The sequence below is a fragment of the Thalassophryne amazonica genome, chromosome 19 (genome assembly GCF_902500255.1).
Source record: "Thalassophryne amazonica chromosome 19, fThaAma1.1, whole genome shotgun sequence".
NCBI lineage: Eukaryota > Metazoa > Chordata > Actinopteri > Batrachoidiformes > Batrachoididae > Thalassophryne > Thalassophryne amazonica.
The window spans coordinates 1645516-1672239 of NC_047121.1; the positions used below are offsets into that span (position 1 = coordinate 1645516).

The window sequence follows — 26724 nt, forward strand, 5'->3', positions numbered from 1 at the left end:
CGACCAGATATAGTTGGATTGTAGCGGAGGTCTCTAATACTGTTATTTAACTTTCATTTGATGCTTACAATAGTAAGTGTGCTTTATATTACAGTACATTTAACCAGTTGAACTACTCAGCACAGTGGATGCCATCACGCCATAGCTCCTCTGTAGGAAATTTACAAGTCAGTGTTGACTTTGCACAGTCTGTCTTTCTCAGGAAAGTCTCAGTCACACATAATACTCCTTATCCTTGTTCTTCTGTTTTTTGTTGCTACCTTTAAAGCTCTGCTGTTTGTCCTTCATGACAGCGCCATTGCTCTGCACAGCTGAATTGGTGATGTAGTTCCTGCTCTCGTCCACCTGGTATGAGCCTTCGTCTCTGTTCCTGTATTTATACATGGCATACAGAAGGATGAGGATACACAGGGCGGCGGCTGCCACAATTCCGATGACCATCCCGGTGGTGCTGCTAGATTCACGGACAACTTCCGAAGGCCCTGGAGCTCGCCTGATGCCAGGTTCTGTTGGGATTGCTGTGGGTATATTACGGAACATGGGGGAAATTATTATTAGGCTCCTCAGCTTGGTGCTGTATACCTCAAAGGATGTGGTCAATGGAAGCAACACTAGGTCGGGCTGGGGTTTTAGCTTGTGTTTATTGCGGCAGGAGCACTGTGGACAGTTGCGGTGGAGGCAGAGGTGGCGATGGTGCGGCTCTGGTCAGTATTAGATGGCACATCGGTAGTAAATGTCCTATTGTGACTGGATGTTTTTAGGTCTAACAGTCCTGGAGTCCCACTCGGGCACATGAGTTTTGTAGTCACCTTCAAGGTCCGACATGGACAAGGTCTTATTTGTTACCAAGGAGAAGGTAATGTAAAAAAAAAATCTTCATCATCAGTAGGGGGCAGAGCCATACCCCGATATCACCAAGCCATCATCATCACAATCATCGCTGCCTCGGTCCAACAAGCAAGGTACCCCCGCCTCAGTGGCCTTGGACAGGGACTCTTTGGTGGTCTCAACAATGGTGAGGAGTGGGTGGTGGGTTGAGGAAGGGGGAATGAAAGATGTGCGAAGAACTACAAAGAGTTGTGCTAAGGGTTCCTCAAATATTACGATGGCTAAATAAACTCCTGGGGTTGGAAACAGACAGATAAGTATGTTAGAGGGCAGCAGAGTGATTGCACCAAGTACATCAAATCAGGCCCTGTCTGAAATGAGCATGCAATATCGAACACAGTTTCATGCAAATAAAGTTGCCGTAACAGTCTAAAATTCTTGAAGGAAGTTATAAGGAAGATGTGTTAAGCAGAAAGTCGGCCAGAGACACAGAAGAGAGACCAAACAACAAGAGCGCCAAAGGACTGACGACACGCCACTTCACTCACTCTCAATGACTCACTTGGGGGCTAACACAGATAACCTGCTGGTTCAGAGAGAATGCTGGTGGACCGACCATCTGTTTGTCACAACATGTTATTTTGTGTGAAATATACTTTGATGCAAAGCAGCCACTCCAGAGTCACGTTAAGACAACGCAGTTCGGCCGGCGTACAGTACACCCCACACCTGAACTGGACAGGGACACTACATGGACACAACTCACTAAACTATGTGACCAGCAGACCTCCCTGAAGGAATGGAGACACTGGTCCTGAAACATCACCAGTAAAATGTGAACTGCTATTTAATTTGATCTTTATGTTCAATGTACAGAAGAAGAAGTAAATCATAGAGGCTCTCCATGTAGTCCACGGTTTGGTGAGGTGTGTCCCTTGGGGCTTCATCACCAGTAGAAAAAGCACACACACAATCTTGTGTTTTAGTGACATAAAAATCGGCTTCTTCAGAAAAATTTGGGATCATATGGAAAATGCAAATATTAAAAAATCCTGACTTCTGTTTCATTGCAGACAGCATGAACCCAAGATCTCGTTTGTTTTGTGTGGTCAGCTTCATTTAATTTAATATACACATTCCTGCTTTTAAAGCCTGCAACACATTCCAAAAAAGTAGGATGGGCACAATTTAGGGCTAGGTTAAACTGTAAATAAATACTGATGTAAATTCAAACAGGTGATTGTAACCATGATTTGGTATAAAAGCAGGAACCATGAAAGGCTGAGTCTTGGAAGAACAATGATGGGCAGAGGATCTCCAGCCTGTCAGCAAATATTTAAACCAGTGTTCATCAAAGAAAGATTGGAAGGGATTTGTACATTTCTCCCTTCACAGTGCAGACTGTCATTAAACCATTCAAGGAATCTGGAGCCATTTCAATGGCTAAAGGGAGCAAGTCGAACCTGAACACCCATGATCTCTGATCACTCAGATGGCACTGCATCAAGAACCATCATTCATCAATAGCTGATATAACCACACGGACAAGGGAAACTTTTACTGTGGAAAAATAAACCTTATGTTAGGGCCCCTTCACACACAGCATGAATGAGGCCGATGGCGCACGAAGGAGGAATCACCTCTAACGCCTTGTACGCTTATCGCCAAAACCATTCACGCACACCAGCGAACAAAATACAGAGAGTGCCCTGTGAGTGCCCATTTGAACCCTCTCTTGGCAGGTGTTGGTCAAATTCCAGGTGCCACACATGAACATCCAATACCACTCGTGGAGCACTTAGGTTATGTGGGGCCATTCGCGCAACCAGTACGAAAATTAAGAGCACGTGACCACTTTCGAGCTGGCTGTGAATTTTGTCTAAGTACACCACCAGTGTGGCATTGCCAAGCAACACACGTAGTGTACCAGAGTGTAGGCTCCCCCCGCAACACATGTGGCATGTGTGTGTATATCACGTGTGTGTTTTGCCCCTCCGCAACACATGTTGTGTGCATGTCTTTTGCGCCCCCCAAACCTCCCCCACAACACATGGCATGTGGGGGGGCACACTTGCATATGCTGATATGTATGTACAGATGGGGACCAGCCAGCCACGTCTGAACACACACAGCATGGCAAGGTGCCTTTCAGTCGATCGTCGGCGAGCCACACATTGACAGCTGGAAATGACAGCTCAGTGCACATGACATGTCACATTAAAAACACAGAGACCACAGTCAGGACACGTATATAAATAATTACTACAATAACTACATACACAATTACATAACGAATAGCTAATATGAATAACCAAGTAACACAGAAACAGCGAGTGACACTTTGTTCTGTGCACTGAATGGACAAGGGGCATGTCTTTACACAGCAGCAGCTGTTGAGATCTCTGGACCCGCGAGTCACAGCTGGAGAACACATACGTGTTTTGAAGGACATGACATTACAAGTGTTCACCGTGACGTGTGTGTGTGCTTGCTGTCCTCACGTGAAAATACATAAAACATATATCACGTTTGCGACAGGCTGGAGCGAGCTCACAGTACGCACACTGACAGACTGTCCCTTGTGAAACGGACTGTCAGATCATGTGGACTGGTGATCTGAATGTCACGTCACTCACGTGAGCTATGTTCCACATGATGCGATATTTGTCCTGTGGCATGCGGCTCACAGGACACACGTGTTTCCTGTGTCTCTGTTTCTGTGTTATGCGGTCATTCATTTTAGTTGTTTTGCATGTAATTGTGTATGTATACTCAACAAAAATATAAACGCAACACTTTTGGTTTTGCTCCCATTTTGTATGAGATGAACTCAAAGATCTAAAACTTTTTCCACATACACAATATCACCATTTCCCTCAAATATTGTTCACAAACCAGTCTAAATCTGTGATAGTGAGCACTTCTCCTTTGCTGAGATAATCCATCCCACCTCACAGGTGTGCCATATCAAGATGCTGATTAGACACCATGATTAGTGCAAAGGTGTGCCTTAGACTGCCCACAATAAAAGGCCACTCTGAAAGGTGCAGTTTTGTTTTATTGGGGGGGGGATACCAGTCAGTATCTGGTGTGACCACCATTTGCCTCATGCAGTGCAACACATCTCCTTCGCATAGAGTTGATCAGGTTGTCAATTGTGGCCTGTGGAATGTTGGTCCACTCCTCTTCAATGGCTGTGCGAAGTTGCTGGATATTGGCAGGAACTGGTACACGCTGTCGTATACGCCGTCCAGAGCATCCCAAACATGCTCAATGGGTGACATGTCTGGTGATTATGCTGGCCATGCAAGAACTGGGACATTTTCAGCTTCCAAGAATTGTGTACAGATCCTTGCAACATGGGGCCGTGCATTATCCTGCTGCAACATGAGGTGATGTTCTTGGATGTATGGCACAACAATGGGCCTCAGGATCTCATCACGGTATCTCTGTGTATTCAAAATGCCATCAATAAAATGCACCTGTGTTCTTCATCCATAACAGACGCCTGCCCATACCATAACCCCACCGCCACCATGGGCCACTCGATCCACAACATTGACATCAGAAAACCGCTCACCCACACGACGCCACACACGCTGTCTGCCATCTGCCCTGGACAGTGTGAACCAGGATTCATCCGTGAAGAGAACATCTCTCCAACGTGCCAAATGCCAGTGAATGTGAGCATTTGCCCACTCAAGTCGGTTACGATGACGAACTGGAGTCAGGTCGAGACCCCGATGAGGACGACGAGCATGCAGATGAGCTTCCCTGAGACGGTTTCTGACAGTTTGTGCAGAAATTCTTTGGTTATGCAAACCGATTGTTTCAGCAGCTGTCGGAGTGGCTGGTCTCAGACGATCTTGGAGGTGAACATGCTGGATGTGGAGGTCCTGGGCTGGTGTGGTTACACGTGGTCTGCAGTTGTGAGGCTGATTGGATGTACTGCCAAATTCTCTGAAACGCCTTTGGAGACGGCTTATGGTAGAGAAATGAACATTCAGTACACGAGCAACAGCTCTGGTTGACATTCCTGCTGTCAGCATGCCAATTACACGCTCCCTCAAATCTTGCGACATCTGTGGCATTGTGCTGTGTGATAAAACTGCAACTGGGAAATGGTGATATTGTGTATGTGGAAAAAGTTTTAGATCTTTGAGTTCATCTCATACAAAATGGGAGCAAAACCAAAAGTGTTGTGTTTATATTTTTGTTGAGTATAGTTATTGTAGTACTTATTTATACACCCGGATGGACATAATGAGAGCGCACTGCTTCATTCATGTCATTTCATGACTGTACGTCTGTGACCATGGGTCATATACAGAGGCACAGAGGGATCATTAAATATTGGAAATTTTATATGGTGTGTGGCTTTCATTTTTTTCTCCACAGCAGTGGTGCAATGTGTTGCAACACGTTCCAGGTTCCAGCTGCTCACACTGTGTTCATGCGCATGAGTGTGCACGAAACCGTTGCAGCGGGATACCATGTGTCTCCAGACCAAAAACAAAAAGAACCAGACTGTTATCAGCAACAAGGCCAAAAGCCAGGGACTATCGTGGTCTGGGATAGTGCCAGTGCCCTTGAAAAAAGGTAATTTACATTCTGTGTATTTTCCTGCATTAATGTTACATCACAGAGGGCTGTAGAGCGACATAAGCTGCCTTCAAGATAACATCTTTTACAAGGACAGTCGTCCATGCATTTTTCAACAGAACAATGCAAAACCACATTCTGTACACATTACAAAGACATGGCTACAGAAGGAGAGGTACGGATACTGGACTGGCCTGCCTGCAGTCCTGACCCGAATGTGTGGAGAATTTTCAAACAAAAATGCAGCAATGAAGTTCCTGTACTGTTGCACACCTTCACCTTAAGCTGTGTTTGCAGAAAGAATGGGACAAAATAAAGCCTGAAATGTTTCATTGCTTGGTGCCCTCATCACCAAAAATGTCACAGAAGATGAAAGAATAGCAACATTACAAAGTGGAAAATGCTTTTGTGGCCCAGCTTTTATTTGGATGATACTGTGGCCTTAAACACCCCAGTGGATCTATATTGTCAAATAAAATGAAGCAGACCAGAAAAACAAGCAAAACCAAAACAGGAAATATCTTTGGTTGCTGCTGTCTGCAGTGAAAGAGGAGTTACAGTGAGTTACTTCATGGAGGTTGCATTTTCCATCAAGTTCCAACATTTTCAGATCTGGATTGATCATTTATGAGATTAAAACCTCAAAGTGAAGACAAAGCGATGCAACATGATCTAAACAAAAAGCAGGTTGGACATAATCTGTAAATAATCACTTTTACAGCCAGATGATTTTTATTGTGCTCCTGTGGAGCCTAATTCTGTCTGAGTGCCATCTCAGGAGCTTTCAGACCTCCTACCTGAACACAACGTTTGAAAGAAAAATCACAAGGTAGTCGCAAACTGAGTGAGAGCTCAAGTCCAACACAGCCATCAAATCCAGTATGGCTGTCAAATATTCTGTTTTCTTAGAAGCTTCAGTTTATTTTATACTTTGTTGTAATTAATTTGACACAAGGCTTGATTGTGTGAAAATTAATCTGACTCACTCCTACAGTGGAGTTCATCATCTGGGGACGTGTGGTGGTTCTTCTACATTATCACATGCTGTCTGATAGCTGACGGCTTCCAGCACCCTGTCGCCTTTACGATACTCGGAAACCATCTGAACACAATGATTTTAATAAAAAAAAAAAAAAAAAAACTGTCCTGTAATATTCCTGAAATGAATAGAGATTTAAAGTGGAAATTTCATTCATCTGGACATAGCATGACTTAACTGACCATTCAAGAACTGTTCCTTTAACAATGAAAAGGTGAATCCATTGAAACTGTTGTCATACAGAACCATGCACCAGATACTTAGCTTTCAGAAAAAAATAAATAAATAAATAAATAAAACATCATCAGGATTTGGCTCCACGAGGTGTCAGTTCAACACATTTTGGTGCCCTGGCTCATTGATGGGTGGAATCATAAACTTTCTCAACTCACTGATTGTTGGCTGAAGTTCTGTTTAATCAGAAAGAGTTTAACACAGAGATAAATCTATTGAGAGCAGGCCATCCTCAAAAACTGAGTCAGCCCACATCAAAGAGACGGTGAGGGAAGCCACCAAGACACCCATGTCAGCTCTGAAAGAGTTCAAACCTTTAAAATATCCTGGAGTTTATTCTAATAAAGTCCAAGATATTGTTGAACTTAACCATAAATTCACCCTGGGGTAATTTAAATTATTTATCAGACACTCTTCTTTTGTTTTGTCAGTGTTTTAATGAGTATGTCTGAGTTTAAATTTATATTTATTTATTTGACCATGTTCTAATTTGGTTTTCTGTGAGTGCTGTTGTGTCTTCTTGACAAGGTCAAACTTACAAATGAGAGTTTGAGTCTCAGTGTGAGTTTAAACCTGGTTAAACAAAGAAATCCAAGTCCAGCTTTCATTAGCTGTGATTGGAGACAAAGAACATACAAAAATGCTTCAAGGTGGAAAACACAAACAGACATAAATCAATCAATAAATAAAGCCAACCTGAAGTGAGGTGACGCTTTAAGGCAGCTAGGACAGGGATTTCATTTGACACCCCCCCTGAACAACATTCTGTGTCTTACAACACTGTAAAAATTGTTAGTGAATAAATACAGAACAAAATAAAGATCTAATTTTAAATATGCCAAGAAAATGCAAAGGATTCAAAATAATACAAACTCCTTATTTCTGTGGCCACGACCTGGAACCGGACAAGATGCAGAAAATTTATGAATGAATGATCTCTCTAGGTGTCGCCGTGGCAGTATACACAAAAAGAGCCAGATAACTGTGGGAACGGACCCACTGACCGCATGACTGCTGGATGATGCCTTCTGTGGCACAAACGCCTGTGTGGACTTCTCATCCACAGAGGTTAATAATGAGAACTAGAGTCCACACTCCCGATGCTGCCCACTAAACGCCAACGGCCCTTCATGGACAGCGACATGACGCCTCCTAACCGCGCAAAATATTGACAAAGTGCCCGGATGTTAATGCATTTTCAATGTGAATACACAAGTGAACACACACGGAAAAAAGCTTGCAAAATATGTGTTAAAATGCTGTTGTGACCTGGATATTGAGCCAGTAAAATTAATTAACATTAAATCATGTCAGGAAAGTATTAAACTTGCTCTAACACACATATTCAAATCAAATCAAATCAATTTTATTTATATAGCGCCAAATCACAACAAACAGTTGCCCCAAGGCGCTTTATATTATAAGGCAAAAGCCATACAATAATTACAGAAAAACCCCAACGGTCAAAATGACCCCCTGTGAGCAAGCACTTGGCGACAGTGCGAAGGAAAAACTCCCTTTTAACAGGAAGAAACTTCCAGCAGAACTAGGCTCAGGGAGGGGCAGTCTTCTGCTGGGACTGGTTGGGGCTGAGGGAGAGAATCAGGAAAAAGACATGCTGTGGAGGGGAGCAGAGATCAATCACTTGATCTCTGTCATATTCCCAAATATTAGTGTTGAAAGTTACACGGATCTGATCTGTTCCAGGTGCAATAAATCAGCTGCTGAGCTGAACTGAGACGTCCTGCTGCTGCTGTGTTCAGCGCGGCTCATCAATCCATTACAATATATATATTATAAATAACTACCTTTGAGAGAATTCCAAATGCGTTCTCCACCGAGCGACGTGGATTTGACATCTGTAGCTGTAAACGATTTCTGATTCTATAAGCGAATAGTTTCATCAGCCAGTAGTTCTGAAAGCAATTTTTTCAATGTCAATTTATTTTCATTTATATAGCGCCAAATCACAACAGAGTTGCCTCAAAGCGCCTCACACAGGTAAGGTCTGACCTTAGTGCATCTAACCCAAATGCATCATCAGCTACAAAATTACTATTATTATTATTATTATTTTATTTTAGTGTTGAACGTTTAAACAGACCTGATATGCTCCAGCTTCCAAATTTTGCAGACATGAAGGCACAGAGTGCATTAATTAATTCCAGATGGTCGGCATTAATTAAATCCCTTTTTTTTAATAGTACTGAATAAATTCATCTTTGAATAAAATTCAGTTCAAAGTGTTTTCAAATCCTCAGATTTCATAGCCAGGCATGACACTTTACACCAGTTTATTGCCCAAAAAAAGCAACAATAACCAAAACTGTTTAAATATGGACAGAACTGTCTCCCTTCTTCGTCTGTTTGTGGCTTTGCCAACATGTGCAGCTTTCCAGCATTTTCCACCTGTTTCTTGATGAGACTCGCTGAGCGTCAGTGTGCACTGCGCACTGAGTTGCCCTGATCCAAAATGGCGACCACGCCTGAGTGGTCACGTCTGAGTGTGACTGAGGACTCTAGTCTCATATTAACCTCTGTGTTCTCAACAAAGACATATTCTTTTGTTATTATTTCATGTTGTTTTGATTTCCTGTTTTCTGTTTCTTTAGCTTCGTAAAACTTTGTAAAAACCTTGTAACTGTTAGAATGGCGTCAGCAGAGGGTCACCCCTCTGAGTCTGGTCTGCTTGAGGTTTCTTCCTCAATATCATCAGAGGGAGTTTTTTCTTACCACTGTCGCCTGTGTTCTTGTTCTGGGGGTTAGTAAGGTTAGACCTTACTTTTGTGAAGCGCCTTGAGGCAACTTTGTTGTGATTTGGCGCTATATAAACTAAATAAATTGAAATAAATTGAACTGAATAGATGAATAAAGTAGTACAACAGGAAACAGGTAAACAAACTGGCTTAGATGGTGTCAACAATGCAGAATGTTACTCTAGTTTTTCTGACTCTGAATTGTCACAATCTTGTCTGTGTGTGTCTGTCTTCTGGCTCCCTCTGGTGTCCTGTGGGATGTTCTCATTTTTGGCTTTATTGCTGTTTTAGTCATGCTGTGTTCACTTCCTGATTTGTTTTGATATTGTTTTTGTGTATTTTCATTTGTTTCCTTCCAGTTTGTCCTTGCACCTGTGTGTCATTCTTCTGAATGACCTCCAAGTCTATTTAAACCCTGTTTTGTGGTCCCCTGTTGTGATATGTTTGCTGTGTTTCCCTCAAGACGTCCAGCATTTTGTTAATTCCTAGTGATCTCCAGTGTATGAACTTGCACAGTCCCCAGTTTATGACTAAAAGAACTTCGCACACTACCTTCTACCTCTTCTCTGCACCGGGGTCATCTCAGTATTCAGACTTTGCAGTGCATACAGTTGTGCTCATACGTTTACATGCCCCGGCAGAATTTTTGATTTTTTGGCCATTTTTTGGCCATGAATAATGACTGATGCCCTTGAAGACCAAGCTGGCACAGTCAGCTTTGGAGTTCAGACCATCACAAATCTCAGGTTTGCCAGTGACATCGATGGGATGTTCAGTGTAGAAAAAGATCACAGTTAGTGGAAACAACTGTAGACTATGAAAAATTTGTTTTTGAATTGGTTTGACTGATGATAACACCAGAAATCCTTCCAAAAAGTGGGTAAATGGCTGCATCAATTGCAAAACTTAAAGCAATCTGGAGAGACAAGTAGATCACTCTCAGGCACAAACTGAAGGTCTTCCATATCATGGATGACTGATGAACTGCTAAGGAAGATCCAAACAGTGGAGAGCAGGTGCTTTGCATGACTCCTTGGCATCTTGTCACAAAGGAGAGGTGATGGTCTAGTGGTTAAGGTATTGGGCTTGAGTCCAGAAGATCATGGGTTCAAATCACTAAGGGCCCTTGGGCAAGGTCTTTAATCCCCTAGTTGCTCCCGGTGTGTAGTGAGCGCCTTGTATGGCAGCAGCCTCACACTGGGATGAATGTGATGCATTATTGTAAAGTGCTTTGAGCGTCTGATGCAGATGGAAAAGTGTGATATAAATGCAGTCCATTTACCATTCAAAGGAGGAGGTCTGCAGGGCCATCACCCACCACGTGAGTCATTACGATGATCTACTGAGTAAAAGAAAACTGAGGTGATGTAGACAAATGACAAAATCAGGCAGAGGATGGTCTTTGTTCTCCTGGTCTTACAAGCAACCGTTGCTTCCAGCTGGGAGGTAAGTACCAACCCAACAAAGTGAAATAAAGGCCTTGTTGTCCCTTTCTGGAAAGGAAAGGATGATCATCTGGATGCAGTAGCTACAGAGGTGTATTACATCCTTCTCCGAGCCACGTAAAGTACTTATTAGGCTCATGTTCAGTATCTTTCTGTGGTAGCTGTTTAACATGTACCGTAGTCCAGCTTCATGCCCAGTCAGTCAGTCATCATCTGTATCCAGGCACTGTAAGTACATACTGTTTTTGAATTGGTAGGAAGGTATTGTAGCCTTTGGGGGTGTTTGACTTGACTGATTGAGCAGCTTTGTGGAACATCCTGAAAATTTGCAGAATTTTGTCTGTGATTCTGGGCAACAAAGCCGACTTACACACAGGCAACACGAGTGTGCACAGCGGACCAAGCTTCACCTTCTCCTGAAACTGACAGATAATGGTGTGGTCCCTGTGGAATTAGTGGACATTCTCATCACAGCATTTGAGAAGCTGAGTGAAGATCGAGAGTGTCTCCATTTATGACTGTCCTGGATTAAGTCTCAGACTACAGGCTTCACTCATTTTCTCTACGGGAAAGTGTTAACCTTGATGAGAGGTTCTTTTATTTTGACAGTGGCTTTCATGTCTCTGGGAGCTGACCCTATGAGGCCGAGAGACATCAGGAAAGAGCTTATGGGGTCATGATGTCATTGGACACAAGTCAGTATTTTTACAGAAAGATGAAGCTCTGAGAGTTCAGAGTCATGGTGCTTCAGGCCTTACAGGTGATGAAGGTTCTCACTTTTAAAGATGTTTGTTCACTCATTGAAATTACTTGATGATCTTCCTGGCTGTATAGTTTGGGTTTTTCATTGTTCTACAGTAACATTAAAGATCATTTGCATATCCATCTAGGAGAGCACACCCAACAGTTCTCTGGAGAACAGTAGACTGATGAGAACCATGTTCCACAACAGAAAGTCTCCCTCTAAAGCCTCCTTTATGTTCCATTTATGTATATAAAACTCTTGTAAGCACCACTGTCCAAATACTTCCTCAGATTCACTAAAATTCTGACATCAAACATGGCGATGGTTGAAGTCATGACACCATATTTTCTGGTGTATAGTTCACACTAGAGTACAGAGAAGTACATTTAATTTCAATACAGGTTTATTATAATTCATCATGCATTAAAAATAATGATAGCTAATGGATTAGATGATTTTTGAATCCATTTGGATGGAGGGCGGGTCAGATGGAGATAATGGGCCTGTGGAGTGTGTGTGTGTGTGTGTGTGTGTGTGTATAAACACTGTGGTTCATCATGTCCTAAAAAATGATGATGCTCCACACACATACATAGAGGGGACAGTGGATTGGATGTGTTTGAGCCCCTCAAGACAGAGGACAGGTTTAGATGGAGATGGATGACTATGTTCAGCCTAACGGAGAAACACAACAAGTAAAAAATGAGTATTTTGTGTATTTTTTGACTTAAGCTGCAGGTCCTCCCAAACTAGTCAAAAACCTCTGTGGTGTACTCTCTGGAAAATATGGTAATAATGTAAATGTGACACACGTGTAGACAGTGGTGCAGACTGGACTGTGCACCCATTAATTACTTCCCAAGATGATACACAGAAAACTCTCCTTAAAATATTCTGCCACCGTTAACTGTCTTTATTGTGTTCTTTTACCAGGGTTGTATCTCACTTGAACTTTAGCTTCACTGCCCACATGGTTTCTGGTGGTACTGCTCCATTTCATCTGTACCCATGTTTTAAGGAAGAAACTCCCCCACAGTTCTCATGGATGTCTTGGTGGTTGATGGCATCAAAGAACCCATCAGAACCCCCACTGTGTGTACCCTCAGACACATCTGTCCTCCAGTGAAAATGGGAACGTCACAGATTTGTGAAGTGTGTTTTATGGGGATTTTTATCCAGATGACATTGTCCGTAATACATTTTTATGTCTTGAGGATGACTGTGGTTTTTGTGTCTTACTCAGGGACCCAAATCCAGTCAGTGTTCATCATGTACAGCAACGAACCCGTCAACCTTTCAGTTGATGGACGTTTACTGGTCGCCTACTTGAACCAGAGTTGCCAAATGTCATCGCTCATGTTGTTTTTACTTCATTCTATTTTCTTTGGTAGAATGATCACATCCACTTTATTTTTGTTTAACACCACTGTGTTTTTCTTTCTCTTTTCAGTCTGCTGCGTATTTGGGAGCGTTATTGAACACTTTTCATTTCTTATCAATGTTTTTGATTTACAGGGTCAAATGTATCCTGGACCTGAATAACAAAAAGAAAATGGCCTCAGTAAGTGATTTTGTGATGAAGTAATTTTGTTGGGTAGCTGTGGCTCAGGTAGTGTAGCGGACAGTCAGTGTGCTAAGAGGTCAGTGGATAAATTCTGAGCTGTTTCACAGTGTCCTAGACAGAGTAAAGATGACAAAAACCATCTGGCTGTAAAGAGTAATGTTGGTCTAATTTCTCACTGCGGTCACCTGCCCCGATGCACAGCTGCACCTCGGCCTGCTGATCACGGTGCAGCATGAAGCCACTCTCTACTTCTACTTAGGCGCTGTAGAGGCTAATGGAAACCCAGATTGTGTTTGTGGCTTCACTCTTTTTCCTGACTCTCCGCCATGCACCGGCTTTGATCCAGGCCTGGATATGGAGTTTGATTTGGCTGTATATTGGTGAAGAGGAGTTGGCTCAGTCTGTGTATTTTGCTGTCTCCTGGTTATTCTCTAATCTGAAGCATGTAACACATTTTCCCTCCTGAACACTCTCCTGCTGTGTTTCCAGCTGACAGTTCAGTATCGTGTCTCTGTCACTCCTGGTGATGTCTCCCTTTAATAACTGGAACGGCACTGTCTCCCTCTGGCTCTTTTCCACACTAATCTTTACCTTTGTGATGTCACAAAGTGTTGTTCTTGGAGGGTGGTATTCCTGATCCTGTCTGGACTGGATTTGATCTATCCTGCACTCAAAGCAGGAGGTCTGTATATCTCTTCTCTGTGTGTCCATCTGACCATCAACTTCCTGCTCAGACCTCTGAGGAGGACTGACTGTCTTCTCTATCCTTTGGTAACATCTCTCACATCAACCTACAATCTCAACTTTCCATTTATTTACTTTACATTTAGTTATACTTTATGTTAAACTTGATTTTTTTTTTTCACCATTATTCAAGTTTCTTAAAGACACCAAATCTGAAAAATTTGGTGTGGAAAAGAAAGGAGCATCTTTCATCCTTCCAAAAAAAGTAGCAGGGATGTTGACTGACAAAATACTTCAAGCTATGGAGTTTGTTGCATCAAATGTAATATTTTTGGGTGATTGTACTTCATTAGAATTATTTTCTAATCATGAATTATTGAGGTGTCTGAACTGGGTCCTTCAAAGTGTCAAACCTGAGAGTTATACCCCCATCACACATACGCTAATTGAGCCCGAATTGCATCAAAATGACACATTCTGCCACAATCGAGAAATAGTGACTTGCAGTCCGAAGACCAATGGACGGCAGTCTGTGAGCATCTACATATTTGGTCCCATTTGCTCAGCTGTCCAGAGTGTGTTGCACATGTTCAAAACACTCTTGGAGCCATCGAGATGGAGCACACATCTGACATGGTCTACGAGGTCTGTCAATAAAGTAACGGTCCTTTTTATTTTTTTCAAAAACTATATGGATTTCATTCATATGTTTTTACTTAAGACATGCTTGAACCCTCGTGCGCATGCGTGAGTTTTTCCATGCCTGTCGGTTTTGTCATTCGCCTGTGAGCACTCCTTGGGAAGGAGTGGTCCCGCCCCCTCGTCAGATTTTCATTGTCTGGAAATGGCAGAATGAAAAGGACTTTTTTTCCATCAGAATTTTTTCAGAAGCTGTTAGAGACTGGCAGCTGGAAACCATTCGAAAAATTTAACTGGCTTTCAGTGAAAATTTTACGGGCTTCACAGAGAATAAGGTCTGTTACTACAGCTTTAAGGACCCCTTTAAGGACGCTCGGCGTGCCGTGCTCCGAGCTGCGACGACGCGGCACAAGCCACCGGACCATTTCTAAACGGATGGCTCTGTGGATACGAGACCGCTGTGTGCACTTTCTCTGGTTATCACAAGAGCTGGACATCAGCCATTTTCCGGCAGATTTCACTTTTAACAAGAGATTTTGTCATGGAAAGCCGCGCGGAGGCTTTGCGTGTAAAGACCGATTCACTTTGGAAGCAAGACAAAGGAACACCTCCGTTTCAGCATGGCAGAGGACAAGTTTGGACATGTTCAGCTCTCTACAATTTCACTGATACTTACTGGACTGGTAAGCATTGAAAGCCGAGATAGGCAATGACAGAGGTCAAATGTTTCCCGTAAGTCTTCACCAGGTTTGCACACACTGTAGCTGGTATTTTTGGTCCATTCCTCCATGCAGATCACCTCTAGAGCGGTGATGTTTTCGGGGCTGTCACTGGGCAACATGGACTTTCAACTCCCTGAACTAATTTTCTATGGGGTTCAGGTCTGGAGACTGGCTTGGCCACTCCAGGACCTTGAAATGCTTTTTACAGAGCCACTCCTGCGTTGCCTGAGCGGTGTGTTTGGGATCATCATCACTGTATGTGATCAATTGAATCTAACACAGTTAATTTCATCCCCCACTCGTCCAAATAATAAGTGTCCTTCAAAGTCCACATTCATTTTGCAATGATCTCAGTGACCACTGTATCGTGGCCACTGTTAGGAATACTAAAATGGATAAAAAGAAACCATGAGTCATTATAAAGAGAGATTTAAAACATTTCAGTGAACAGGCATTTAATCATGACCTTTCTAAGTGCCAGTGGAATAGAATTGACTTCATTCCAGATGTTGAAACAGCTTGGTCATTTTTCTATGAGTGTTTCATGGCTACAGTTAACCAGCACGCCCCCTTTAAGAAATTTAGAATTAAAGGAAGAGATAATCCTTGGTTTACACCAGATTTGGCAAATGTTTTACGTGAGAGGAACCTTGCCTGGGCAAAAGCAAGAAAGTCTGGTCTCAAATGTGACTGGGATATTTTTAGAAAATTAAGAAATAAATGTTCCTCCCAAATTAAAAAGGCCAAGTCCGAATTCTATTTGTCAGCTACAACTGATAGTCTCAATGATCCAAAAAGATTTTGGAAAACTGTAAAATCTCTAACCGCTGGAAATGACTCACAGGCTCTTCCAAATTATATTGTTCACAACTCAAGAAATATTTATGATAAGGCTGAAATGTTAAATTGTTTCAACAAACATTTTATTTCCTCTATACCCTCTCTAAATTCAACCAGTCCAGTGACTGTGTCTGAATCATCCACTGACACATCAGCCATTAGTTTCCAGCCATTTACTTCGGGCCAAGTCCACACAGCATTAAAATTGTTAGATGCTCGAAAACCTCAAGGACCTGATTTAATTGATCCCTAATTTCTGAAAATTGCTGCTGATTTTATAGCACAACCCCTGACTTATATTTTTAATTTGAGTGTGAGCACTATGCAAATTCCCAAAATATGGAAATCAGCTTTTGTCACACCATTATTCAAAGGTGGTGACCCTACAATCTTAAATAACTATAGGCCAATTTCAAAACTTTGTATTTTATCTAAAATTTTGGAATCTTTAATAAATGACCAGTTGAAAGAATTCTTGTATTACAATAATATATTGTGCAATTTTCAGTCAGGTTTCAGAAAAGGTCATAGTACCATTACAGCAACACTGAAAGTGATTAATGATATCTCAATGATTAATGATATCTCAATAAGCAACATAGTGCTGCGCTTTTTATTGATTTGTCAAAAGCTTTTGACTCTGTGAATCATATTTTACTTAAAGAGAGGTTGACCTACATTGGACTATTTAAAGAGGCGGTTGGGTGCATTTGTAATTATCTTACTGACTGATCCCAATGTATTAAATCTGATCAGATTTGTTCTAATATTCTTCCATTAATGAAAGGAGTGCCCCAGGGCTCTGTTTTGGGGCCACTCCTATTCACTATTTATGTGAACAATGTTGGCCAGCATCTCATGGACACAAAATATCATTTTTATGCTGATGACATGGTCATCTATAGTTTTGCAAAAACTCTAAATGCTAGTGTCTCTAATTTACAAAACACTTTCAACATAGTTCAGGAAAAGTTTCTAAAGCTAGACCTCTCTTTAAATGCTAATAAGAGCAAACTGATGCTGTTCTCAAAAACAAAAAACAATCTGCTGATGAGCCCTTCAATTGTCACTCTTCAAGGGGCAGAGATCGAAAGGGTCAAATCATTTAAATATCTAGGAATCTTAATTGATGACAACCTTAACTTTAAAGGACACGTTGAACAACTAATTGGGAAACTGAGACTGAAAATTGGTTTCTATTTCAGAAACAGGCTATGCTTTTCTTTTAATGCAAAAAAGAAACTCGTAGCTGCAACATTTTTACCAATTTTGGATTATGGTGACCTCATTTATATGAATGCCCCAACTCAAGTATTGAAACTATTAGATTCAGTCTACCATGCCTCTCTGAGGTTCATCACAAACTGTAAGCCTCGCACACACCACTGCGAACTTTACATACGTGTGGGCTGGCCAGCCTTGGATTCTCGTAGACTCACTCACTGGGGTATGTTCATTTATAAGGGTATTCTCTGTCTGCTCTCCTCATATCTCTCTGAATATATTCAACCAAAAGTGGCTGGACTGTATTCCTTACGCTCTCAAGAATCACTGCTCCTGTCTGTACCAAGTGTCCGCACATAAATTGGGAAGGTGGCATTTCAGTTTTCTGCCCCCACAACATGGAACAATCTTCAGAAAGACTGGAAACTAAAGGAACTGGTTCCAATTGGCAATTTTAAACTTTTGCTCAAAGGCTTGGAAATGAAATCCATGATTTGTAAATGCTTTTAAATAGCTGTATTATTGTATGAAATGTCCTTTATGTTTTGAAATTGTTGTGATTTGTGCCACTGTCTTGGCCAGGACTCCCTTGAAAAAGAGATTAGCAATCTCAATGGAACTTTCCTGGTTAAATAAAGGTTAAATAATAATAATAAAAAAAAGTAAAATCATTGTCATACTGGAAGACCCAGCCACGTGGCATCTTCAGTGCTCTCATTGATGGAAGGAAGTCTTGGCTTAAAATCTCATGATACATGGCCATGTTTATTCTTCCCTTAACACGGATCAGTCGTCCTGTCCCCTTTGCAGAAAAACAGCCCCAAAGCATGATGTTTCCACCCCCATGTTTCACAGTAGATATGGTGTTCTTGGAATGCAACTCAGCATTCTTCTTCCTCCAAACATGACAAGTTGAGTTTTTACCAAAAAGTTATATTTTGGTTTCATCTGACCACATGATATTCTCCCAATCCTCTTCTGGATCATCCATATGCTCTCTGGCAAACTTCAGACAGGCCTGGACATGTACTGGCTTATGCAGGGGGACACGCCTGGCACTGCAGGATTTGAGTCCCTCTCTGCGTAGTGTGTAGCCTTTGTTACTTTGGTCCCAGCTCTCTGCAGGTCATTCATCAGGTCCCTCCATGTAGTTCTGTGATTTTTGTTCACCATTCTCATGATCCTTTTGACCCCATGGGATGACATCTTGCGTGGAGCCCCAGATCGAGGGAGATTATCAATGGTCTTGTATATCTTCCATTTTCTTACAATTGTTCCCACAGTTGATTTATTCACACCAACCTGCTTGACTATTGTAGATTCACTCTTCCCAGACTGGTGCACATCTACAATGTTCTTCCTGGTGTCCTTCAACAGCTCTTTGGTCTTGGCCATTGTTGAGTTTGGAGTCTGACTGTTTGAGGCTGTGGACAGGTGTCTTTTATACAGATAATGAGTTCCAACAGGTGCCATTAATACAGGTAACAGGTGGAGGACAGAAGAGGTTCTTAAAGAATATGTTACAGGTCTGTGAGAGCCAGAAATCTTGCTTGTTTGTGGGTGACCAAATACTTATTTTCCACCATAATTTACAAATAAATTCTTTAAAAATCCTACAGTGTGATTTCCTGGAATTTTTTTCTCATTTTGTCTCTCATAGTTGAAGTGTACCTATGATGAAAATTACAGTCTTCTCATCTTTCTAAGTAGGAGAACTTGAACAATCAGGGACTGACTAAATACTTTTTTACCCCACTGTATTCTGATGGCATTAAAACAGCATCTGAAATGATCTGATCATGGTTGATTGAGCTCTGAGATCGATCGGTCACAGCAGAGTGCACAGGAACCAAACCACAGCCTGTGGTGAAAAGCCTTTCTGCAAATAACCACGGCAAATATTTAATCCCATGTGATAATCCAACCGACATCACGATGTACAGAGTTGCGTTGTGCTCCTGAAGTGTGCAAAAAAGAAAAAAGAAATTAAAGTTCGCTGGAAAGGCTGCGTTTGACGCATGGTGTGACTGCTGCAGAGTTTCCTTCAAAGGTGACCAGTGCCACACGCGCATGCTTAGTGCCTCATGCAGCCCTTATGACCACACACACACACACACACACACACACACAGCTGAGTGATCATTTCGGCCCCATGCATGTACGCAGGGCACACATGCATGTGAGGAACACAGTGCTGCCTCTCACTCCGGTCCTGTGTTTGTCATCCAGATGTTTGGACATCGGGCAGTCTGCAGCACCTTTTATGGCCAGCTGACGGCAGTCTGTGTCATTTGCCAGTTGTCTGCATGTGCCTTGGATGCCATCGTGCAGGTGTGGATGAGGTAATCTGGATGCGTGCTGACACTGCTGACCACGCCTCATTCCCTCTCGACTGCGTCCAATGATGGTAATATTTGCCATTTTGAACTGGTTCCTGCTCGTTCTTGCTAAGTGCGATTGGGCTTATTTTCAAATTGAACAAAGTATGAAGGCGTTAATAGAGCCTGAAAAGGACAGATTTTTTTCCACAGGAAAATGCTCTCAGTGGAATTATGGAATATAGTCCAAGTACTTATCAGAAAATTTAAAAATGGTGACTGACCTGAACACTCCACTGTGGAAAAACAAAAATGTGTGTTTTTGCATGTTTGTCATGATGTGATTATTTGGTCTCACGAAAATTAAAAATAAATAAATAAATAGTTTCTATCTTGAGCTCCATGGAAATAACAGACTGTGTCCTGCTTGTGCTGTTTAACTGATTGATTCTGTGTTGTTCAAATGCAGATCTTTAATTCTTCGTGTGCCTGATAAGGGCTGCAGTATCTTCTTCAAAGGCTGTCTGACTTGTGGTCACCAGCCCTGTTGCTGAAGTTCAGCCGTCCTGCAGATTCTCCTCCTTCTGCTTCTAGAGGAGGGCTTCACATCCTGGGCAAGATGTTAAACTACATCCAGGACTAGGTAGTTCTCCAGCCTGAAGATAATTACCTTTTGGGGTTTGCTGGCAGGATTGGCACTTTAGCCACAGTAAAACACTTTACAAACGTCAAGATGAGAAAAGATTTTTACTTTTCATAGGTTGGAGTAACTCTGCTCCTTCCTTCCACTGGAGAAAGGCACGTCATGATGCAGATGGAGAAAATCCATCTGGAACCTCATCTATGGAAAACAGGGAACCACAGGAAAGGACCAAGGTTTTTTGTTTTTTAATCTCTGGAGGGTGGAGAATGGTGTAGTCCATTGCACCACGGTGCCCATCTCCAAACCCAAGGTGGCTCATGTGGGTGGGCACCTGTAATTTCCTTTATCCCAGAAAGTTTGACCATCTTCAGCTGTTGTCAAAGGAGCTTGGAAATCTAAGACAAACAGTTTTAGAACATGCCAGATCTCAGTGGGTGATGGACGGTGGCTATGATGGATGATTTAATTTCACTGGTGTCAGATATTACACTGAACAAAAAGCACGTTACGGGGCTCAGACATCTGTTGTCTGTTGCCTCAGTCTGTGGTCCAGCTGTGGGGTGTGACATCTTGGTAAATAACACATCCCCAGAGGGGACACTCCTGTCATCCTGGATTATTTCATTTCAAGTGCTGGCACTAACTGGATGTGTTGTGTGGACTGTATTGGCTCTCATGAATTGCAGTGATGATGGCTAAATGTCCTAAAGTTTGCAAAAAGTCAGGATTTATGAGTTGCTGGATTCTGGTTCCAATGTCAATCCCGGTGATTCCCTGAAGATCTCGTTACTGATAGTTTTGCAGGGAAATTATGGTCTTTATGGTTCTGGTTTTTCACTCTCTGTATGATTGGAAAACATGGACACTAACTGGTCACAGATGGATGGCTTTGGTACTAGGCCTCTCCAGAGGCTCCATGGGTATCACCGGGATTGCTGCGTCAAATAAATGGTTACTTTAGGAGACACACATGAGGTGCACCACTTGCATTGCCAGTGACTGTCACAGACAATGCCATACCCAGTTGGTACATCTCCCTGTATATGAGCCAGCAGACTGGTGTCCCAAAGCTGAGGATCCTAGAAACTGGCAAAGGGCAGGGAGATGCCCATGCAGCAGCAGATACACAGCTACTTTTGGGAGGTGGGGATAGACTGGTTGCCTGCCTGTGTGGCTGCTAATCATGAACCAGGGTAGATCTTCACTGTGGTGCATGTCCTGACATCTAACCAATGCTAATTCCAACAGTCAGGTATGGTCTACCATTTAATAAGTGGAAAAAACACAAACCTTTCTAACCAGGCGTGGCTACAATGAGGACAGATTCTAGTCAGGTGAAATTCAAGAGTTAATCAAAAACATGCTTTTTTAGGGTCTGCTCCTTTCTCTGCCCCTGACCGAGATGGTGTCTCTACATCTGGAGTTGGTTCCCAGGCGTCGGACTGTGGCTGCTCACTGCTCCTAGTGGATGGATTGTGTATAAATGTCATTAGGTTTGTTAAATGCAGAGGACACATTTTGTATATGTACAATGACAGGAAAGGATCTTCTCCACAAAGCTGCACTCACTGCTATAAAAACTTCAGATTCTCTTATCCTGATGTGTTCAGATCCTTTAAGTCAGGCAGACACACAGAGATTTGAGACCCGGACAATAATGATTCATATTTGGACCTAATCTGGCTCAGTTCTAAGATCAAGTCTTGTCTTGTCAGATCAACAGATAATTTCATTTTCTCATAGTTCAATAGCATTAACTGAAAAATGACTCACCCCAGAAAATGACTTTTTCTGAATCCAATATGGTGTCCAAAATGGCTGCTGTTTCAGGTGTTTGACATCTTTGCTTCTGGAAAAGTTAAAAACCCAATTTTTGTGTCCAAATATGTGTTTTAGAGACTGAGACACTGAGTGAGAGAAACTTTGAGTCTGCTCTACAAATTTATACTCAATGACCATGTTTCTGACACTGAACTTGGGGAAGTTCACAAAAATAAACAAACAAACAAATAAATAAATAAATAAATAAATAATAATAATAAATGAAATAAAGTAAAATTGCGGCCATTTGGAATGAAATGTCGACATTGTCAAATTCGTTTGACATTTCTAAAGTTTGAAGCCTCTAGTTAATGACAGTGCATGTTTTAAGGAACAAGAAACTCTATGCAAAGACATTTAAGTCAGGAATATCACCTTTCTGGAAGCAAAAACACGTAAATTATATAAATACAGCAAAAATGGCCATTTTGGATTCCAATATGGCCACTCTCTTAGTTTGTGGCATTACGAGACTCAAAACCTCAAGATAATCGTTGTAAGAGTTTGTCATGCCTTAATACATGCATTTAGAGACAGGTTTTTAAACTTTTCAGAAACAAAGAAAAGATGCAGAACAAAAATAAAATAAAAAAAAAAACACGTGAAACAATGACCATTCTGGATGCCAACTTGTATTTTGAAAAAGCCACACAGGGACATTTAGTGTGTGATTCTACACATTTTTTCACCTGTTGCTGAAAATGTTAGCTTGATCTGCAAAATTTCCTCTCCTTTCCTTTTTTTATTATAAAGCACTTGGACACTTGTTGAGATTCTAAAAATAAAACAAAAACACTTCGACGTCACCATCTCATTTTAACCACGTATCCACGATGTCAACATCCAGTCTGCCGCTGATGTGGCAGCAGGTGCTTGGCTTTAAACAGCTCATGATGTAACATTTTGAATGTCATGATGTCAGACTCTTTCTTTCGTTTCATGAAACCAATGCAGATTAAAACAAAACAAAATACAGTCTAAACAGGAATTAAATCAAATTGCTGTAAGACACAAACTACCACAAACAACATCTATGGCACGTTCACAAGCACAAGCTGCAGATGGAACAAAAGACATTTTCTGTCTCTTACATCAAACAGCAGGTGGACATTCAGTTCACAGTGAGCACAGCTTCAATGCAGTTTGTAAGAATTCTTTAATAAAAACTTCACATTAATATTTCTCCACAATATGATAAAAGGTGCTACATGTAGCTCTGTGTGTGTGTGTGTGTGTGTGTGAACAGATGTATGGATAGATCCTGTATATATCATATTATTCTTGAAGATATTCTAATCAAATCAAATCAATTTTATTTATATAGCACAAATCACAACAAACAGTCGCCCCAAGGCGCTTTATATTGTAAGGCAAAAGCCATACAATGTAATAACACAGATAACGACTTACTGCTGCACTTCTAATCCTGCTGTTTCAGTAAAATTCTGAGGTGCCCAATTTATTCTTGCTCAGAGTATGAGTTTGATGGTTTTTTTGATCTTTATTGTAACATTTGAAAACAGTTACATCTAAATTTAATTTCAAACAAAACAAATCATGAATTCATGTTCGTGCAAAGACCCCAATGTTAGTTCAGTCAAATAACTCAGTTTTTAAGTTCAGGGGTCAGCCCACGACATCCTTCATTAGTTTACTACTTACATGCTAAGAACAATAGAACAATCACTTTAAAAAACACAGTGCAGCCTGAAGAGACCAGGTGCTCGTCACGCACCTTTGGATGCCTTCGGAGCTGCTCAGTGAGCTGTCAATGGTTCTGATCAGAACCAGTGGAAACAGGGCAAACGAGTGCTTGTGCTCTTGTAGTTTCTACACATAGTCGATGATCATTGTATCAAGCTTCTACATTATGCTGTGATCTTTCTGGAATCACTGGACTCTGACTACAGTACTCAAGAAGTTGGGTGAATAATCTGAGTCTCTGAGTTGTGATGAGTCAATTCTAAGATGCAGGCTTTCACTGACTTCCTGGACTTGGCCGTCAGAAGTGTACCTGTACATGGTGAAAGTGTTGAACTTGTGGAGACATTCACTGACCTCAGCAGTGACATTCATGGCTCTGATCCCTTAGCCTTTGAGATCCAGAGATGCCATGGAAAGATCTCAAGGTGTCATGAGATCAAAGGTCAGAGGTGTTTGGCAACATCAACATCTTTCAGGAGAATGAGTGCTACGTCTTTCGGGGTCCTTTTGCTTCCTGTCTTACTGTGTGGTTGAGACTTGGACTCTAACCTAAAGCCACAAGCAGATTTGTTGCCAGGTGACTTTAGAGGATCCTTGGGTACCATTGGAATCCCTTGTCAAACATGTTACTTTGGGTCCTATCTCACTGGGCTGCAACAGCCTGCAAAGAGCAACTGTGAGGGAAATCGCTTGATTTTGCATGACATTTGCTGGGTGGCGCTCTTCCCTAGTAGGGCATCACCAGCATCGCATCTGGATTTTGAACTGTTCAACCTTGGTGAGTTGACAAGGCTCCTCCCAGTTTGCTCCCACCTCTGGTGTCATGTGACCCTCTGAATGTACTCACTGGGGCTCCTAACATGAGAGGTTCCTGAGAGAAACTGTGGGGGGGGGGGGGGGGGGGGAGGGCTGCACCACATACACAAGCTGTGGGGGAGCACAACAGTGGAGATGATGGAGAGGAACACCTGCTTCTGAAAGTGGCTGAGCTGCTGCCAGCCCTGGCTACAGTTCCAGAGGACATCAGAACATCCGTTCCAAGCTTTCTGGACATATGCATTTAACATTTTTTTTCCTTTAATTATTGCCACAATTCTGCAGGAGCAGAAGTACAGCGCTGGTGTTGTTTTATTTTATTTTATTATTTTTTTATCTGCAGTGCTATCTCTGTTGATCTCCTTTTCTTTCTGTCTCTCTCCTTCTCTCTCTCTCTATTTTAGGATGTGGGATGGGAGTTCTTTGATGTTCCGCTGTGAGGGTGATGTACGTTCAGTGAGGAAATATGTCATGCTTTCATTAAATGCCACACTCCATTCAAATCCAGCTCCCACAGTGCAGATATGTGTCTTTTAAACCGGGGAAAATGTTTTCTGCTAATGCTGTGTCCTGGAATATGATGTCATATGTCCATCAAAGCCAAAGCACAGGAGGACATCTTGAATCTGCTGTGGACACCTGGGTCAAAAACAACATGGAACAGCTGAAGGGACTTAAAATGCTATTGCTGAATAATCTAATCAAATCAAAGGACACACACCCCTGAAGTGCTGCTGGACGTTGTGGTGTCACTGAGAAGAGGCTGGTCCAGTGCATGGAAGAGCACTGCACGTGGATCTCGAAGCTAAGGACAAAGGGTCATATAAACAGAGACTGTGTACTGGACATTCATGGGAGGACAACAGGGACATCATTCTGCAAATTGGTGAGTGCAGTTTATGAGACAGGACTGTTAGATATATTTGTGTGTTTATCTGTTACTTTGTTTTCTTTGCCGTTTGTTTTGGTATTAAGTCATTAGTTTACTTAAATGGTTCTATTCTTAATTTGACATACTTTTAGTCTGTTATTTGTCTAAATGTGCATGTTGAACTGGGTTGAACCAGTTTTATACCCCTGTCACACATAGCTGGAATCACACAGAATGGCATCAGAATCATGAATTAGCGCACATCCAAAAAGTGTTGGATTTCAGTTCCAAAATGTTCTGACAGCCATCTGTGGATGTCCACAAAGTTGGTCAAAATCAGCTGGCAACCCTGAGTGTGATGCACATGTTCAAAACCCTCTGGGCATGTCAATATCGGACACCTATCTGACGGTGGTCCATGTGCAATCTGAGGACCATCTGATTGCAATTTACATATTCTGATGGCGGCATAAACAGCATCTTAAACGATCTGATTGTGGTTGATTGGGCTCTGACATCGATCAATGTCCCAAAGCCTGCCGACATGATGTGCCACGTTTGTCCACCTCCACTGGACCCTGGCCAGGGAGGGCGAAGGAAATATTGTTATTTAATAACATGTATGTGACACTGTACAACCATTTGACGCTCGGTGCAGCGCCCAACAACGCAGCTGAACGGGATGTCACTGCTGTAACGCATGTATTATTACATGTTCACCACCTACGTCTGTAGCAGGTATGAAGTGGAAATGTTTGCCTAGCACATGACAACATAAATAAACATGTAACTCACCTCTGGTACCTCGCACTCCACAGCACAGCACAAATGACGATCAGATGACAAATACATAATCCACCTCTGGTATAAAAAAACTCCCAGTTCAAGTGCCGTCCCACAACGATAATCCAGCTACAGTTGTGTTAAGATGTGTATCAAGTAAAATGACAACAAAAAGAGTTTAAAAAAGAGAAAAGAGAAAGTCCACTTGCTGCATCTGAAAGTTGTGCACATGTGGGAAGATGGCGCACTGCCAGCACAGTTCAACAGCAGTTACGGAGTCCTGCTGGACAAATAAAATCTAGCAATGCAAGTATACACTGATCAAACACCTAAAGGGATTTTTCACCGGACTAACAGCAGGTGGTCACTGACAGCTGTCAGCCTGTTTGTGCGCTCTCTGGGATGGACAGCTCCTGTGCTCGCGTGCACACGTGGAGTTGCTGGTA

The 26724-nt window shown here is 42.0% G+C and overlaps 1 protein-coding gene across 1 annotated transcript in view; it reads right to left on the bottom strand.

The window, feature by feature from the left end:
- Positions 1 to 201: 201 nt before the first annotated feature.
- Positions 202 to 26724, bottom strand: part of nrxn3a (neurexin 3a) — a 580025-nt gene continuing 553502 nt past the window's right edge. Inside the window, 1 exon segment of the mRNA XM_034159719.1 lies at positions 202 to 518. Within this exon segment, the coding sequence (XP_034015610.1) occupies positions 214 to 518 (305 nt within the window). The 3' untranslated portion in view covers positions 202 to 213.